At 38.0% G+C, this 19,058-nt stretch overlaps 1 protein-coding gene across 15 annotated transcripts in view; it reads left to right on the top strand.

The window, feature by feature from the left end:
• Positions 1–19,058, top strand: part of CFAP47 (cilia and flagella associated protein 47) — a 260,884-nt gene that overhangs the window by 37,431 nt on the left and 204,395 nt on the right. For 14 of the 15 annotated variants that reach the window (XR_006415883.1, XR_006415885.1, XR_006415884.1 and 11 more), the window contains 8 exons: positions 1,177–1,393; positions 2,016–2,260; positions 3,504–3,634; positions 5,116–5,238; positions 8,705–8,836; positions 10,029–10,106; positions 12,031–12,175; positions 14,762–14,856. Coding sequence is in view for 12 of the 15 variants with exons in the window: in XM_044441887.1 (XP_044297822.1) it covers positions 1,177–1,393; positions 2,016–2,260; positions 3,504–3,634; positions 5,116–5,238; positions 8,705–8,836; positions 10,029–10,106; positions 12,031–12,175; positions 14,762–14,856 (1,166 nt within the window). In the remaining 3 variants the exon portion in view is untranslated. The remainder of the gene's footprint in view (positions 1–1,176; positions 1,394–2,015; positions 2,261–3,503; positions 3,635–5,115; positions 5,239–8,704; positions 8,837–10,028; positions 10,107–12,030; positions 12,176–14,761; positions 14,857–19,058) is intronic. The other variant, XM_044441881.1, reaches the window with a different exon arrangement.

Below are 19,058 nucleotides of genomic sequence, written 5' to 3'. Positions count from 1 at the left end.
TCTGACTACAACAATAATAATAAAGAAATTTGTTCAAACATTCTTGCACATGTTCATTGTGCTTAAACCACATATTCTCAACCTTTTTAGCATGGAGGTACCCCTGAAATAATTTTCATATCTCAAGGAACCCCTGCATTAAAGTTATTGGAAGGCCCTTGCTTTTGGGTAAATAAAGAGTATAAATTGATCTTAGTGCTCTTTGCGACATGAAAATTTATTTACATTGTTGAATAATATGGCTACTGATAGAGCAATATGAACAAATTTTGGTTTAAGACAGTGCTATTTTTGAAACTAAAAGCATAAAATTTATAATGTGAAATCTGTGCTTGTCTTTTGCTGCACACATTTTTAATTTTGGGAAAGACTTACAGCATCAAGTTAGGGAAGGGTGATTTTATAGCATCTTCCAAAGTCTGTAAACCCCTCAGTTCAGTCCTCCTGTAAAAAATGAGAAAGGGGGGCAGTCACGGTGAATGCAAAAGGACTCACTTCTGTAAGCACAAAAGGATTGCAACAGGGAGCATGAAAAGGGCACTATTTGGGATATCCATTGGAGGAGACAAGTAGGGAGAACCCAAGAAGAGTCTGATCATCTCTCAGGCACTCTGTGTGTGGGTTCCCCCCCCCCGGCAAAAAACCCCCAACCCACTTCTTATAGCTTGCTGGCAGGGTGGGTTGTGATGTGTGAACTCACCATGTGAGACCGAAATAGGTGATGCCCCAAATGATTTATGGTGCCTTTTAAGCCAATTTGTCCTGAGAGGCTCGCCTGTGTAAGACCTTTTCCCTCTGCTTCAGAGTGCCCAGTCTGGGAGAAGAGATGGTGAAATTCCCACTTGGCTCTTAAGAAAGGTGACTCAAGTCTCCCAGACTACAGTGATGGTGAAATGTGGGGTGGGGGAGAAGGGAAGTACTTATGCTCTGAATCCGATTTCCATTCTGAAATGCCAGACTTATTGCACTTTAGCCAGCCTATATGAAGCCAAGGCCATCAGTTTTCATGCAAAGCCCCTTCTCTAAAATGGGTGATGGGCAAGCAATTGTATAGCATCAGGCAGCTTATTGTTACTTGATCCTCCCTCTCTAAAGTCAATTACTGCTGTAAATGTTGTGATTTACACTTGGATTTCCACTTTTTCACCTCAGCTATCTCCTTTCCATTGCTTCCAGGCCCCTCCACTATTGATTTTGGGGAGGTTTGTGCACATTCTGTATCTACCAGAAAAATGTATATTGTGAATAATCTTCCCATGCATGTCTGGATACAAGTAGAAATTGAAAGTGAAGAACTGCAACAGACCAGTCCTTTGTCTCAAGTCATTCCACCATTTACAAAGACTTATATTCCAATTGTGTTCGAGAATGACAAATTGGGAAACTTTCAAAAGTAAGGCTTCCTATTTGACTCTGTCTAGATGTCAGTGTAGTTGCTAGAAGAATGATAATTTAAGAAAAAATGCTCTGGGAGGGAGACTGAAGCCTCTTGTTAAAAAGCAGTAATAAAGAACACTGAAAATCAAGTCTATGTTTATGTCGCCTTGACCAAATGTCAAGGTGTTTTTAAAGGTAATTCAGGTTCCAAGAAAATCACTAGTGGATCAGTGGAGTTAAAACTTTATCAAGCACACTGACTATATACCTCTTCTATGTAGGTATAATCCAATACTTACACAGAAGATAAATAAGACCTGTTTAACATTATAGGATTATTCCTGACTAGGATTAAATTGTTAGTGAAACTGAAACTGATCACTAACAACTGCAGCAGTTTCAGCTGTTAATTATTTGTGGCAATACAATGGTGGAGTTTCATATGTGGTGTCTGTAGTAGGTGTCTGTGTACTTGTTTGAGCAATGTTGAAATTAAATGCTATGAAGCTTATATTGTTTCATGATTTAGTATATATTATATATTTGCAGCATGTTTGAAAATAGGATCAAACCAATATGTTTATGACTGTGTAGATGATACTGAAATGCAATGTATCATTTCTTTTTCTGTGTTACAGATCTTTCATGTACTCAGTAAACAAACATCACACTGGATATGTGTTAGTGGTAGCAAAAACGGTACCTGTTGCCTTGGAGCTGTCTACAAGGGAACTGACTTTAACTCCTGCCTTTAACTTCTTAGCAGAATATGGATTTAGAGCAACAGTGACCTTATACAATCGAAAAAATTACCCTGCAGAGTTCTCCTGGAAGCCTGTAATCAAAGAAGAAGCAATGGTGTTTTCCATATGCCCAGAGAAAGGTAAAGAATATTATGCGTAATAAATAATAACATTGTGCTGAAAAATTGTTTTAGGTAAGACTTATATTTTAGAGGGTTTGTAGAGATTAGGCCCCATAGGCCTCATAAACATAGCATTCTAAGTCTTAGTTTGACACTAACAGTTCCATAGTGGGGCGTTTTTGGTTTTTTTTTTGCAAATGTGACAAACTGACTTATAAGCATTTAAATGACTGATTAATTAATATTCAGTTATTCATAAAACTGATATTTCTGATTTTTAAAAGCCCTGTATTTCATTATTTGTCAGGACAATCAATTTTGGAACATTAAACAACATGGCACAGTGCTAGAACATTTACTTGCCAGAATGTCTTGTGTCTATAGATTATCAATAAAGAATTATCCAAAGGCTAATAATCAGCCTAATTTCATCTATCTTCATCTATCTACACCCCTTTTCAGATGTTTTGCAGCCTTTCAGTACCTCTTTGGAGCATTAACAAATTGGATAAGACAATTCAATATCAAATAATTCTCACATATTTTGCATTCCCAGACAGAACTTTATGGATATCCTTCATTCATTGCATTCCATCTCTCTTAATATGTTCAGTTAGTACCTTTTAAAGAGTAGGAAAGGTTAGAAGTATATGATGATCGATGAACTACCCAAATAAAGAGGTTTCTCTTTTCATTGACTGGAATATTTGTATAAAGTGATAGAGACACAGCAGCAACCTAGTATAGATGAGTTTTGTTGTTTTTTGTTTACTTGGTTGGGTTATTATTGCTACCACATAATGCAGGGAAAGAGGATGTAAGCATCTGCTTTTCAGCTGTGTTCTAGGTAAAGGTCACAGCGTTAGGAAAGACAAGGAGCCAACTGAGAGCTGTAAACTTAAATTGCTGCAAACAAAAATGCATTTGACAGAGGACACTGAAATATAGCAGATCAGTGTTGGGGCAATGTCTGATGAGAGCTCTATTTGTAATTAACGTGAAGAAGTTTGGCTTATAGATTAATCAAGTCAATCAACTAAATACTGCAGCCAAATTGCATCTTTTCACCTTTTGTACTGGAATTGGTTCTTATTTTTGTAGTCCAAACACTAATAACATTTCTTAACAAAATCTATTCACAAGATAGATTTGGAGAGGAGGATTTTAAGTTACATGATCTAATTCTTTTTGCCTTCCATAAGCTTTATGATTTAAGTAACTGCAATACCTTATTCCCTTTCTGTATTCTGTATTAATTTAGGTGTTGTAGAAGCATGTAAAGACCTAGAATGTGAAGTAGTTTGGCATCCAAGTTTCTCTTCTCCCACAACAGGAGAATTTGACTTGTGTGTTCATCAGGGAAAAACACTTAAACTTAAATGTTTTGCAAAGGTAATGGAATACTTTTCTACTTTGTAGCTAGTGTTTTTTTTTTCAGTTTGCCTTTGGAACATATGTCTCCTTATGATACTAATCTGGTTTAAAATGACAGCTTTCCTTTCCCTTTCCTGCAAAGGAAAAGAAACAAAAGGTACCATTGAATATAGAAATAAGTCAGTCTTTGGGTGCAGATTATCCTGTTTCAGTTATGTTTCAAGTCTATGGGAGAAGTGGAAAACAGTAGCTCTAGCAGCGTAGTGTAATGGGAGAGTCATGTCTGGTAATGTTAGTTCAAGACAAGCAAGACAGTTATACCTGGTAGGGGAAAGTCAGTTTAGGTCAGGTCAAGGCAGGCACACAGTGATTGTTTCATATGGGGCAGAAATGTTCAGGACCTTGGACAGATCCCTGTAAATTAAGCATGGCTCAGATATTCTCACACATGGATGTGGATCTATGCTTTGACTGTCCAGCCTAGTTTCACTGTTTTTTGTGTCCTTAAAGGTTTCATAGCCTTTAGCTTTTGCAAATTATAGTGACAGGGACTGCTCTAAAAGTGCATCTTCTGAATGTTAGTAGCATAGTAAAGCAGTGTCCTCCAGCTTGGAAGGACTCAGAACAGGGGATAGTAACTGCTCAATCTGTATTGTGCCCTGTGCAAGTGTTGAGCCAGGAAACATGCCACACACACACTAAGGCAATGCTGGCATTGGTAGAAACAGTGGATTGTCTCTTCAAAGGAAGCCATCTGGCATGGGAAATATGTAGAGCAGCCACTTGGTCCCTGCTTGTACCAGTCATTAAACATGTTTTCATCAGTGAAAGAAGCCTTTGGCATGTGTGTTCTACAAAGGGTTCTCTCCTTGAGCAGGCTGGTTCAAAACAGTAATGTAATTGACAGGTTAGAATTTCAATTTCTCCTGACCTTAGCAACCGAGTCAGGTTAGTAGACATCAGGGATCAAAATCTGCAGACAGCTGCTGATCTGCTGCCAAGAAGCAGAAGCCACCATCTCTTGGCCTTTTCCTCTGATCAGCTGTAGAGGAATTGAGTCCTCCTGGTACTTGGTAGAATTAGCCACCTGTCCTCATTTGTGTATGCCAAACCATTCTCTTATTCAGTCACATCTGCTTTGTAAAATGGACACTTGTACACTCCTTTCTCTTTTTGTTCTTTAGAATGACCCATAGAAATACTTCTGTGGTTTATAATAGTAAAATGGGAAACAGTTACCAGTGTGATCGTACATCTCCAGTTCAGAAATAACATGCCATTATTCCAGCTGCATGCTGAATTATTATTTAAATCCCATTGCTTCACTAAAGACCATAGAGACCATTTCCATCACCACCTTTGTTTTGTTCTTTCCAAACATTGGCTAGTAGATTTTCCAGTAGCCTGTTCATGCTCGCATCCTTGTCTGGTTTCTGTAAAGTGAAAAGAGAATGTATATTGATGGTAATGTCTTATTTTTTAATTGTTTTCAATATTAGCTTGGCTCCACTAGTGTTCAGTTTAAGGAACAAAGGATAACATTTAATCATGCTCCCCTGCGTTTAACTACCTGCAGGACAGCCATTCTTCAAAACATGGGGCATAACCATGCATATTTCCAGGTAAGATGTACGCAGGTTGAATAATGATGCAGATATTTCTGTGCAACCCTAGCCCAGATCTACCCCAATGCTGCTGTAGGAATGCTCAAAAAGCAGTGTCCAGGATCACCTAATGTATTATGAGAAAACAGGAAAACTGGCAGACAAATTTTACTGAGTTTTAAGCCTGCAAGTAGGATAATTGGCCTAATAATCATCTCATCAGAAGAGAGGCTATAGTAGCTGCAAATTCTGAAGGCATGAGAAAAATATGTTTTTATTCCTCCAAGTGGTCATTGGAAATTGGAGGGAATATGGACGAATATGTAATATTTTAATGCTTTTTATAGGTCTAAATCCAGTTTGCTATTTTAGGAACACAAAATGTTTTATTCATAACTTGCTTTGCTCTCATAAAACTATCATTACAAATAAAAACATGTGAAAGTAAATTAGTACATTTCTAAACATTGAATAAATTATACTTTTGCTATATTAGACATGGTAATTTTTTGAGCAAATGAAGTTATATATAATACATTTTAGATTCCTATTTTATGTCTGACCAGATGGCATTTCAGCAAGATTTCCCTGTAATATCTGAATCATTCTAGAAGCCGGAAGAAGCAGGAAGAGCTGGAGACAGAGGAAAACTGATGCACAGCCTCTGTTTCTATTTGTGGGGAATTGGTTTAAGGAAATGTGAAGGCAAAGCTAATAACTTATTTAGCTGGGAAAGTTTCCTTTACCTGTCAGGTACCAGTAGCCATTTAAGAACAGTTAAGGCTTAAAATTTAAGCAACCTCAATTTAGGGTGGAGTTTTCTAAACCCCCTACTAAACTTATTAATTATTGTTAATTCTGAAAGTTTATCTCTCGTATGCCCTGAATCGCAGGAACAAGGTTAATCAGTTTCTTTATATTTTGGTGGTGGCACCAAACATTTTTTATAGCAGAGGGAGTGTTCCTAATGAGATTTAATTGAGAATGTTATTAAAACTGCAACAGGGTGTTCAACAATTCTAAGCCTCATTTTTTTCTCCTAAACATAAGAAATGTAGATGGGGGCATGTAGTGGCAGTGACAGAATAAACTAGATCATTTTTGTGTGGGTTTTAGAACAATGTTCAGTGACTGAGACAACATCTGACCTGGAGAAACCCAAAAGCACAGACTTTTATAAAAGAAAATCTAAATTGTCAGGAGTACACATTTCCTTCGCATGTTTGATAGGGTAACTCTAGTCACATGTTGGGCAACAGCATACTTTGGAGGATCTAGAAATATCTCTTAGTAAACAATGCTTTAGATCAATACTTGTAATAAGAAGTGGAAGAAATAACTATGCTGGAAATCTTACAGAAAGAAGTAAAAACAAGCTAACCTTTTCTGCATGACTTCAAAGCTCTGCAAATCTTATATCTCTAGATGGGCAGAAAGGCCTTTATGTTATGTAGAAATAATTTTGAGAGGGCAATGGCTAGGTACCAATATATGAATACATTTTTGTAAACATTTGATTAATTTTGGCCATCCTATATAAACCAAGGAGTGTTAGTCAATAACTTTCAGTCTTAGAGAAGGGAGGACTGTTGCCTGTCTTCTCTAGAAAATTTCACTGTAATTTCCAGTTGACATAAATAAGTTCAGAATCCAGCTTTCAAATTCGCATTTTGGAGTCAGCCATTGCTGCCCACAGCAAAAATTAAATGAGTAGAATAAACCTGTTCCACAGTTAAGTGTGGCACACATACTTCATGCAAGAGATTTGCAAAAAAGGGATTATATGAGAAAGTAAAGCCTGCAGCTGATAGAATAAATGTTAGCTACAACATCTTACTTGAAGGAACTTGGTTTCTCCTCTTAGTAAGTTTATTCTTCAGAAAGGTGCCTTTATTACAGATTGATTGTCCCTAAATTCCCAAGTGATGTTGGTGGCTAGTGTGCCTTTTACCAACATTGACTGGTCCGCCAACTGTGAATAATGTAATCGTGACCTCAGATATACATGGAAGAGTTACATCCAGAGAGGACTATTGCAGTGCTTTCTACATAGATAGCTTTAAACACACTTTGGAGATGTTAAGTGGTACAAAATTTGGCACCAGAATACTTGTAGGAGCATGGTCATCAGAGCATATTACAGTAATTGTGTTGGTTGCAATTAATTTCTGTGATTAGTTTTTGAAGTAGTGGTTTTAACCTTAATTATAAGTGGTTTTAATTCTCATATAATGCCAGTCCTCTACCAGCTACACTGGCTCCCAATTGAAGTCCGGGCCCAATTCAAGGTGTTGGTACTAACCCATAAAATCCTAAAGGGCTTGGAACCAGGATATCTGAAGGAACGTCTCCTTCCCTACATGCCGTCATGCCCCTTAAGGTCAGCAGAGGAGGCCTTGCTCCAGGAACCCTCTTTGAAGGAGGTAAGGAGGGTATCCCTGCGGAGGAAGGCCTTCTCTGCGGTGGCACCCAGACTATGGAATGCGCTCCCCGGAGAGGTCCACCTGGCACCAAATCTTTACTCTTTCTGGTGCTAGGTAAAGACTATTTTATTTTACCATCATTTTAATAATTAATGATTTTAGATGTTTTAAGATCTGATCACAGTTGCATTTTCTTTTCCTTCTATTCTTTCTTTCCTCTTTTTAGTTTTTGAAAGTGTTATGCTGTGCTTATTACTTAATGTTTTAATTATCGTTTGATTGTGTTATATTGCTATTTTAACCTTTGTAAGCTGTCCTGAGGCATGTTTCACAATGGACAGGATAAAAATGTTTTTAGTAACAACAACTCAGTTGTAGGCCAAGTAGTCCTAGAATCTTAAGAAACCACCTTTGCCCTGATAATTTTGCCCAAGTGGTGTGCTTGGTATGAGACCTTGCTCTCTGGCCTATCTTTAGCAGATGTTTGATTGGCAGGTGCCAGGGATAAGGCTCCTGTAATGGTGACACTGCACTTGTGGAATGCTTTCTGGTAAGATCTAACAAAGTCCTTGTTTTTAGTGGGATGCTCAAAGCCCTTTTATTCCAGAAGGAATTTTATAACTGTTTCTATTTTAATTGGCTAATTCATGCTGTTTTTAATGCTATTGTGTTTTGTATGCAATATATTTTTAGCCTGTTTTATTGTTTACATTTTGTAAGGGACTTTGTCTATTTGTATTAAAGGCCCGTTATAAATTATTTAAGAGTGTGATCCTATGCATATTTAAACAGAAAAAGGCCTAGAATATTTGGCTGCAGAAGGTAACAGGATTTGTAGGAATTGTTTCTGTATAGACATGCAAAGGACTGTAACCTAAGTAAAGTAATAAATGAAAAATATGTCATAGAAATCAAAGCTGCAAAGTTAAACTGATATGCAAGTGAGAAAGGTCTTTTTAAGCTAATGGATACATTTTGGCCCTGGAAGCAAGCTATAGGCTTTGTTCTTTGCAGCTGAATTGCTGGAAAATAGGTTGTATAATTCTTGCTTTTACTGGCAGGTCCATGATGCCAATCCTCTTCCTGGAATGTTTATTACACCTTTTCAGGGTGTAGTACCTGTGGGAGGCCGCACAGAAATAAAAATCTACTTCAGACCGAATGCATTAATGAAATTTGATAGTAGAGTGGAGGTACTGAAATTTGAACTCCTGTCTAGAAATTTCTATTAGTCTTGAAAATATATTTATACTTTAATATGCTACTACTTTTTTTTGCAAATGTGAAAAGTTTGGCAGTGATTTGGTGAGCTTCTTTTATGTCATGATATATTCATAAATGTTGTATGCACTGAGGCAGTAAACCAGTCAAATAGTAGACTCTTTGGAACAATTCAGCTGTGAAGACAATGGAAAGATTTGTCTGCCTGGCAGAACCTTTCAAAATAGGGGCAGGAAGGAACATGGACATGAAAGGGAGTCTCAAAAATGTAAAGTTGTGTAGGAAGATCTGTCAAAAGACAGGGAGGTGACATTTCCATTTTATTACTTTTTTATACTCTCAAGGGCAGAGCTCTCAGGTGCTTTTCAAAGATTATAACCTTAACAGTCTAATTATACATGCAAATATGCAAACATGTAAACAGGGTCAAAGAAGCTTCTTGTATAGTAAGAGTAGCCCATGCATCTTGTTTGGGAACTGCAGGGGTGATTTTACGTGTTTAGTAATTATAGCAATATGAGACTGGAAGAAACATAGATGTTGCTGTCCACTCTGAAAAACAATCCCAAGCAAATCTCATACTACCAGCAGCTGGTGCAAACATCAATCATTGCAGCCTGTTGTCTCATGCAAATAATAGTTAATGCAAGAAGAGACAACTGCTTGCACACCTGAGCAGTCATTTCCTCTAGATAGCCTGTTTGCAGCAACATCTACAGTGATTTCAATGGCAATTGTTTGGGATTTGATTCATCATGGTTATACTTGTGTATGCTGTGTTGAATGGACACTCTATTTTTATTAGAAAATTTGTTTGTTACAATGTATGCAGTGGGGAATTGTTTTTGTGCCCTGTGAAAGTTGTATTTGTATTACTGAAAGTGATCTTGTGGCAAACATCCAGTCTTACTAAGTCAAGATAGCTGGATTTAGGTTGATCTAATTCCATTGGCTTGGAATAGTTTCTAGATTACACCATTTTGAAAACTGTTAAATATAATTTTAACTGTTCATGTATCTTTGTATACAGTGGTCCAGTTTAGGTGGACACTGTGCAGGGAATGTATATGTTTATTTTTAATATATACAACAGACAAGGAAATTCTACATTAGAAAAGGTTTTAGGAAAATACATAAATCTTTCTACTTCCTTCCATTAATTAGGTTGCTGTACGGAATGCAAAATCTCTGGAACTTAGGATTGGGGGATCTGTAGAAGTTCCTGACATAGATATTAGTGTGGTAAATATTTGACATACTTTATTATCCTCACTTTAGAATTATAAGGACTTATATTTAGATAAAATAAGTATATCCATTTTAGAATTACTTTTAGAATTATATACTAGATTTTGTATATCTCTTGTAATTGAGCTAAGGCATAAACCAGGAAAATATGAGCATTTTTCAAAGTTCTGTTATTTTCCATGGCAGCTATATAAGCATAGGCCTAAATATGTTTTGTCCTTGACTCAGTATCTTTGCATAAATACCATTATGAAGGTATTTAGAGGCTGAAAACAAATAGTGGTTTTACTGTGCGTTTATGTTAAAACATCATGCTACCTACAGAAATGGTATGTGTAGGGATGCTGGTGAATGTCTGAGACCTTGGTCTTGAAGAACATGGAGAACTCATAAAATCTGTCTCAGTGGAGAGGCAAGCTTTCAGAGTTTTCTTCAGCTCATATTAAAATCTCACCTAGAGAATAAATCAGGGGTTTTTCCTCTTTCAACCACCTAGCCATGAACCTCTGGCCAGAAAGTATTTTAGTATATCTCTTAACCTCAGAGCTCTCAAAGGCAAACAGAGATGCGAAAGACTTTCAATTCTAGGCATCCTTGCTGCATTCCCAAGAAAAATATTGGTTGCAGAGATCATGAATGTTGAGCTTTTTATCCTTACAAAGTAAGTTGGCTTTATTAGGTGCTACAAGGCTGTAAGAGGAAACGTGTGAAGGAAGGAGGAGCTATCCGCTATAGATGATCTCTAGAGCAACAGTTTTCCAGGGTGGGTGGGCTTCACCCTTGCATTAATTTTGAATCCATCTGCACTGGCTGTTTCTGAAGAGGAGGATAATTCAGTTGATAGAGCTGTCATCATATTTGTTCCCTGCAACCAGAGACCTCCCATTTTCTAAGATTTGCTGCACAGGCTGTGTCTGAGACTGAGTAGGTTGTTTGCAGCTGAGAGTGGCACATGCTTATCACCACATTAAATTCTTGGCTGCAATGGCCCCTAGTCCTTCAGTAATGCTTGTCAGAGTTTCCAAGATTGTGCTTCTTTTGCAACTGGTGTCTTGGTTAGGCTGGGTTCGGAGCTCACAGAGGAAGCAGTCTACAACAGTGGGACTTCTTAACAGGGCAGTGCGATGGCAGGGACATAAATGGTTCATTTGCCTCCTGGAAAATAAGGCAGACACATGTCAAGGCCAAGGCAGTATTGCCTGCCTTAGAGGAAGCAGAGAGAGTCAGGGTATTAGACACTGTGGTGAAGGTGTTCACACCCATGGAAGTGGAGACATTGCTCCAGCATGGTGTACAGGACTACCTGAAGCTGACCAGAATGGACAGTTGGCCCTGCCCTTAAAGAGCCATTGCCTTGTTTTACAGACTTTGGTTTCTATAGAATAGAATTGATAGGGGTTGTCCTGGGTGTGAGTCTTCTGAATTGGAGGATCTAGTAAAGCAATATCTTCTGGCCTAGAGTGGGGTTAGTGAATTTTCAAGAGGTGCTTCTTCGGCATCTGTGATCTACTGTGTCTTTGAGTGTGAGACAGGACCAGGGAACATGACAGCTGGCAATTGTGTATATACATATTGAAAACTGTCAGGGTATACAATCCCTGACTGCAAAAGCAAGCCAGCTTAGCCAGTATATGATAGATTATAAATCAGATAAGGAAGACTGTCTTTTAATTGTCTCTCTTAAGGGCATAACACTTGTCAAATTCAAAACAGAGTGTAATATTGGTAGCAGTTCACATGGTCCAGTAATGGACCTTAATCCTGCTACATTTTAAACTGCCGTGGTAACATGATAAAATGAAAAAATAATGATAAAATACTGTCACATGTTCACTAGGGACAGTTTACTCCCGATTACAAGATGCAGTTGCTACCTATTTCCTAGGCCGTTAACCAACCTTCCTTCCTTCCTTCCTAGCACTCCTTTAACTTCCCTGGTGTTTATCTTGGCTCTACCCAAGAGATTCCGTTTTTTATTGAGAACAAAGGAAAAACACATGCCAGAGTGACAATGGATTTATCCAGACATGATGACTTCACATTACATTTTGCTCTCCAGTCAGGTATTTATTTATGAACTGTGATTATCTGGAAAAAATTGTTGCATAAAAGAAGAAAAGGCTACACTGGGTGGTTGGTAGGAGACTGTCATTTTCCTTTTATTCCTTCACATATTTATTTTAACCCAGATGCTGCAAGGCACATCTTTGTGTAGGGCTAAGTATTTTTAACATAATGCAACTCTGGCTCTTTTTAAATTTCTTCTGTTCTTTTTGAACAAGTTATACCCTTTAATTCCTATATTCCAGTACTGAGTGTCATTCCACCAAGTTTCGTTTAATATCTGTCAAATTTTATTTGCCTTCACATTTTAAAAGTTCAAGTTTATTTTGTTTTTTTCTCATACTTTAGGCATTAGTGTATAGACATTGAAGCCCATGTGTTTATGTTCTGGTTCTCTTCATACATTATTGAAAAGACTATTTGGGGGCATTTCTATAGAGATTTTCTCTGTTACGGTGCATAAACCTTCATCTTCTGTTGCCTCCAACTTCACTTGCCCCTCCCCAGTAGGATTCAGTTTAAACCCTCCTGATAAAATTCCTTATGCTGTGGTCAAACACATTCTTTCCAGCTCTTATGAAGTGCAACCTCTGAATTGTCAACAGTGTGTCTTCCAAGTAGCGTAGTCTCTGCTCCCAGTATCTAAACTTCTCATATCAGTCTCATCTTCATAACTGGTTGTTCAGCTGGAGGATTCCCCATCCCTCTGATTCCTTTTTCAAGAACTGGGAGGATGGATGAGAACACTGTCTAGTGCCCAAAGCTTTCCAGAGGTTTAAAATCCGATGCAATTTCTTTGTAGCTCTATGTGTAAGGGTTAGTTTCTATGAAAGCCTTTGCTGCAAGTTGCTGAAATAAGCTGGCTTTGTTGGCCTTATATACCTCCTAACTGTAGACATCATTAGGTCTATGGTAATGCAGTACATTCTTCCAGTTCCTCCACTTCTATCTTTTTGACACATGTACTGAACTTCCCCAACATGGTTTTATTTGGAGGAGTGGTCATGGAGGGTCCTGTCAACTTGCTCTTTGTGTGCTTCCTGTGTTAGGGTTTGTTTTATCTCACTGTAGGCCCATGTTTACAATAAAACCATTGGCTAAATGTGGACCCATTGATGTCAAGATAATTTCTAATTTATTCTCTTTGTTTTAGTTATATTATTTAGTCTTTGGTACATAGGAATTAGTCAGAGTTGCCAACCAAAGAAGTGTTGTTGGCACAATCACAACAAATGTGTGCTCCTTCAATAACCTTTTTTAAAAATAGGCAGTTTTTGAAGTATACTTCAAAATGTTTCTTAGACCAAAGAACAGCTTTCAAAACCATGTAAAGTAATTTTTTCTTCTTGGAGATTTCTTCTTGGGCTTTATATCTACAGTATTCTAGAGAAGGATTTCTAGTACTGAATATATTGGGATCTTTGTGCCTATGTGTTTACAACACACCACTTACTCTGCATTGACATTCTGTGATAACTTTCTTTAGCTTTTTTGTGTAAGACCCCGCTGCCGCATCCCCATCCCAAAAACATATTTCTCTCTCAGATTCCATTGTACCAAGTTTGTCTTTCATTGTGACAAAGATGTTTATTTACTATTCAAATTTCTGGCTTGTAATGTTACTATGAGCTTCTCTGTATAACAATGGTATGATATGACCTGAAGTTTGGGCTCTTTAGAAAATACTTTACTATAAATGACATGCAATTGTTTTTGATTTTGACATTTGAGTCAAACCCACTTGATTTCCTTATATGGTAACATTTGGCACAATTATTTTTCCAATACGTTTTCAGACCAGGAGATGATAGATTCTTTTAAGCCTTCAGTGACATCACCCAGACATGTGGACTTAAAATTTGGAAATTGGTGAACTCATTGTACCATTAATTCATCACAAGGCAGAGTTAGCATGGAATGTTTTTTCCCTGTCTGAAATGAACCCACTATGGTTGCATGGTACCATCCTTATTTTTGCTTAATAAGATACGTTAGCCAGAAATCATGGCCCATGTAGCTAGCTAGTAGCAACTTAAAAAAAATAGTGCTACTAAATATATACAGCTATTCTATTTTTTATACTTTAGTAAGCTTTGAAGTTTTTAAAGTACAGCTTATGTCAAGATCACTTAAGATTGTTTACTTCTATCTTTCCTTGTAAACATCACTGCTGTTTATGCTCCACAGGGAATATGCTTGTACTGTGGTTGATAGCTGAAAGAGAGTGGTAATAAGCAGAGCAAGAAGACTTCAACTAGACAAACAAATTGTATTGTATGGGCTTTTTGCTTTATCCTAAGCATGTTTGTTTGAAAGTACATATACTTACTGATAGGTATATTTAGTATAGCTGTATCCAAGTTTTCAAATGTAATATTCAGAAACTTGTTCTCTGAATGTGGATTTTTCCCATCCCTGCTGGAATGAAGCAGGCAAGTCAGCAGTTCAGGAACTGGCTGTGAAACACTTTACTGAATTACTTCCGACCTCTCTTCTTCTTGACACTGATCTTTGGGGTTATGGATCTGTCAAACTTAATCAGGACAATTGACCAATAACACACACAAATCTTTGTTTTCTGACAGATATGGGCATCACACCAGAGGCAACTCGTTTGTATTCTGCAACCATAGAAGCAAATTCTGCTTTGGAATGTTCATTGAGTTTCACTCCAAAAGAAGTAAGTCTATGAGATCAAAATAAGCACACCTTTTTTAAAAAACCTTTTCTATGTGTACAGAAAATGGCAGGTCACCACAGTCACTAAATTGCTTCATGACAACCTGCATAGCATGCTGTCATATTCCACAAAGAACACAATTACCTAATGGCATCTCAGGTGACTGGATGCCTATTGGTGTGGAAAAAAAATGAATCCACCCAAAATAAGACAGCGATTTCTATTTGCTGTGGTAATTATACACCATATAAAATCAATTCTGTCATGTGTCTGGTTGCATATTATCTTAGTACAATTTTTGGAAGGTTTTTAATTAATACTTTGCATGGTCCAGTACTTATTATACAAAGTTTTCTGAGACTCAGTTCAGATGCCACCTTAAAAAGTTTTACATGTTTGTAGAGGAGCTAGCATAAATCTCAGTATTGCCAACTCCTCTTCACCTGTCCTGCTTTGCATGTAAGGAACGTCACTGACTGTAAATGTTCCCTTTCACTTAAGAAAGTGAAGCACATGGAACTGTGGTTAATTCTAACCAGAGTTAAGAAGCTAGGATACCTGGCCAGTGTTTGAGCCACAATTTCCTGAGTTCATGCAGCAGAATAGTAGCTTGTTCTAAAGTGAAAATGAAACTTTCTTTCCTCACAAATGAAGGAAGAAAGTGGAGTGGGGAGTGCATGAGCCGCACACTGGCTTGTTTACAATTACCTAAAACAGTTAAAATCAGAATTTCTTAAATCTCTTGAAGGTGGAACCCATTAATAAAATAACTGCCTTTGAACCCTACTTTCCCCTCTCTACCAAAAAGCTGATCACATCAATAATTAACACTGACCAAATATATATTTTATTTTTTACTTGAAAAGTTAATATAAGCATATTCAGACAGTATTTAAGCAAGACACGTAAGGAGGGAGGGAATGAGCTTGTCTCAAAAAAGAGCCTGGTGGTTATGGTAAATGATTAGCTCAATGCAAAAAGGACAAAAACCTCAAATGAAGAAGCACCCCTCTTTGTATGACCCATCCAGGAATTGTCAGGATGCTTAACATATCTTTTTAAAATGTCAGACTGATCACTTACAAGAATATGCAAAATGTCGAATGACTGAACTTTTACCGACTAGGAATATATGAATATAGCTGCATCTAGAATACAGAATATAGCAGACAGTTATATTTTTCCCCGTCAATTCCCGTGAGTTAATGGTTTTGAAAACAAACATTTTATGTTACAGGAGCATTTTTCCATATAATTTTCCATTTTAAAATGGTCATAAATATTCAGTGATCTTTTAAAATGCTTTGTTTTCCCCTGCAGATGAGCTTTCAGTTAAAATGAGAAAAATAAAGTGCTGTCTGAAGTTGTTCATTTAGATTTCGTAACTTTTTGTTTTTAACAAAGAGTAAATTATATTCCCTGGGCTCCTTTAAAGTGAAGGGAATGATCTGCAGTACAAGGCTCAGTGCAGTCCCTCTTGGCAAAGCACTTGATGTAGGAAGGAGCTGAGCTGTGCTGGCAAGGAGCGCTTTCCCCCCTCCAGAGGTATTTTTCGCTTTTGGCAAGAGCTATGATTCCCCCTGTCCTAAACAACAGCTTTGCCCCCAAAATAAGATTCCACATTTTTTCCTATCATACATCTTACTGGTTCTAAACATTCTCAAGTACCTGGCAACAAAATTCTAATGTGTAAAAATAATGAGTGAAGTTTTACAGGTAATTTTTTCAAGGGAACTAATCTCTTGAATCTTTCAGTGCATAAATGAGTCCTAGATACTTCCTTGTGAATAATTTTAATTTTTATATCTCTATTTTATCTTCTTCCTTCTTTCCTTATGTGGGTTTTTTCCTCTGCTAGTCTGCTTAGATATTAAGGCTATGTCACCACCTGATCAGCTATTCTGCTATGGGAGCTTCACCAGCTGAGGAGCAGGTAGCTCACTGCAAGGCAAAGCATGCCAGAACTATAGTTTCTTCTAAAGTGGAAGTGGATTCTTTCTGTCTCCTCACAAATAAATAACATGGAGAGGAGAGCCAGTGACTCTCTAATGGGCACAAGTCTGGTATCCGTGAGAGATAATGAAAGGACTGATTGTTAGCAGCCATGCTGACTTCATATAGAAGAAGCAGCTTTTCCAAAAACAAAACACAGTTGGTTGACATGGCATAGCTGATAGACACATCTGGGAATGTGTATTGATCCCAGTGTAAAGAATGTACAGTGAAGGCACCAAGACTAGCAATCCTTTCCTAATACATGCAGATGCTGGCTTCAAAAGACTATTGATGTCAACTTTGAGAGCAAGGTTGACTATTTTTGATTAAATCTCTCTTCTCACTTGTTGGCCTTCAAATCCTCAGGCACAGATAGAATCTCATCAATACCTATTCACAATGTGCACTAAACTTTCCCTAAAAGTATTGCTTTAATTTGTCTTTTACCAGGAATTCTGCAAGTCTTTTAAAGAATGCAGTAAAAGGGCTTAAGGAAGCTCAGCATTAAACCAGAAATTAAGTTCAGAAAGAATCTCAAATGTACAGAAAACGTTTAAGTTCTAGAATGGTAAAACTGAGTTTGCCTAGATCCTCCCCATGCATGTGCAGGCCTACACACATGCGCACATGCATGCACGCATGTAAACACAGGTACGTGAATGCTGTCAAATGGGCAGCATACAATGTTGGGAGTTCACCAGCTCTTAAACACATTGTCCTAGTGGGAGCATTCAGTAGCACAGCAGGAAACTAGCACTTACAGAAGTAATTCTGTAGCTGAGTAAGTAGCTGAGGCTACTGCTTCTGAATGAGCCTGTTCAACTGAACTTCCCTGACCTGCTTTTTTCCAGAGGTGTGATTACTTTGGCTAGTTTCTGGTTACAGCACCCTGTGCTGGTTTCCTGCTGCATTGGCAGGTGGTCTACTTAACATAGCAGCGGCATCAGATACTGTTTAATGTAACTAATTTAACTATCCAGAGGGATATCCAAAACACTTGAATTTATAAGATTTTTTTGCTGGAGGGCAGCCTTCCCCTTCCTTTGCCTAGCACTTCTATTACCCTAATAGGCAGATCTCCATTGGTGTGTTCTTCTGTGAACAAACTTGCACTTTTCACACTTTTTCACATGGGCACCGCTATAGGATCACTACTGCCAAGCTGTGGCAACTTGATATGAGTGTGATTGCTTATGCATGGGCAATATTTTTCTGTGTCCTTTCCCTTCAAGGTGAAGGTTAGGTACAGGAATAAAGGAATTTTTATTGGGGAAAGGTAACCTATTTTTCTTCTCAGAGGATCCTAAGAATGTGTGATTTGAACATGGCTCTAGGAGTTGACACATCTTGGGTGTGGGGCATGTATTCTTCTCTTGTACAGGTGTTCTCCCAGCAATATAGCCCCTAGGCTACCCCTCTTAATCTCCTTCGCTATAATTAAGAGCGGTCAAGATTACTGCTACTATACAGCTTTGTGTACTAAGTAAACTCTGCTAAAAGTTCAGGCAGTTGCATAGATTTTCAGTGCTCCCCATTGTGTGGCTAGCCAGTCCTAAAACAAAAATATAAAATTGCTCCTATGACCATGAAAAAGCAAATGGAGAACCACTGCAGTGCTTTCTAAAGCAGTTTGGTCTCTAACAAATCTCTGAAGGAAAGGGGTTTTCTCATTCTGGGGCAGCTGCAGAAAACAGCTCTGAAACACATCTTTGGTTCTCCCTATGTTCATTTTCCTGTATGTGTCATGGGAAGATTAGCTCAATTCCTGTTAACATCTAGGATGCAAGGAGAGTGATGATCTACCTCAAAGCCTGATTGTTGCAGATTTCTTCGATGTCCACAAATTTTGATGGCTTTAAAAGGGTTTAGACAAATTTGTGAAGGATAAAGCTCCCGGTGGCTATATGCTGTCTCTGGTATCAGAGGCACAATGCCACTGCATTATAGCACTGGGGTGCCGAAGCAGGAGGGGGCTTTTGAACTTAGGTTTACACAGGTAGCTGGTTGGCCACTGAATGAACAGAATGCTGAACTTAGATGGATCCTTGGTCTGATCCAGCATATCCCTTCTTCTGCTCTTCTGTCATAATTAAGATGCAACTGGACAGCCATCCGAGAAGGATGGTTTAACTTGGAGTCCTGCACTGAGCAGGTGATTGGCCTCTTTATCTCTTCATGCATTAACATTCATTTCTACCTCTTCCTCC

This window comes from Varanus komodoensis, unplaced genomic scaffold (genome assembly GCF_004798865.1).
Source record: "Varanus komodoensis strain SLA01 unplaced genomic scaffold, ASM479886v1 scaffold4, whole genome shotgun sequence".
In the NCBI taxonomy this organism is placed as follows: domain Eukaryota; kingdom Metazoa; phylum Chordata; class Lepidosauria; order Squamata; family Varanidae; genus Varanus; species Varanus komodoensis.
The sequence above is the reverse complement of the archived record's forward strand: the minus strand, read 5'-3'. Positions and strand labels throughout refer to the sequence as shown.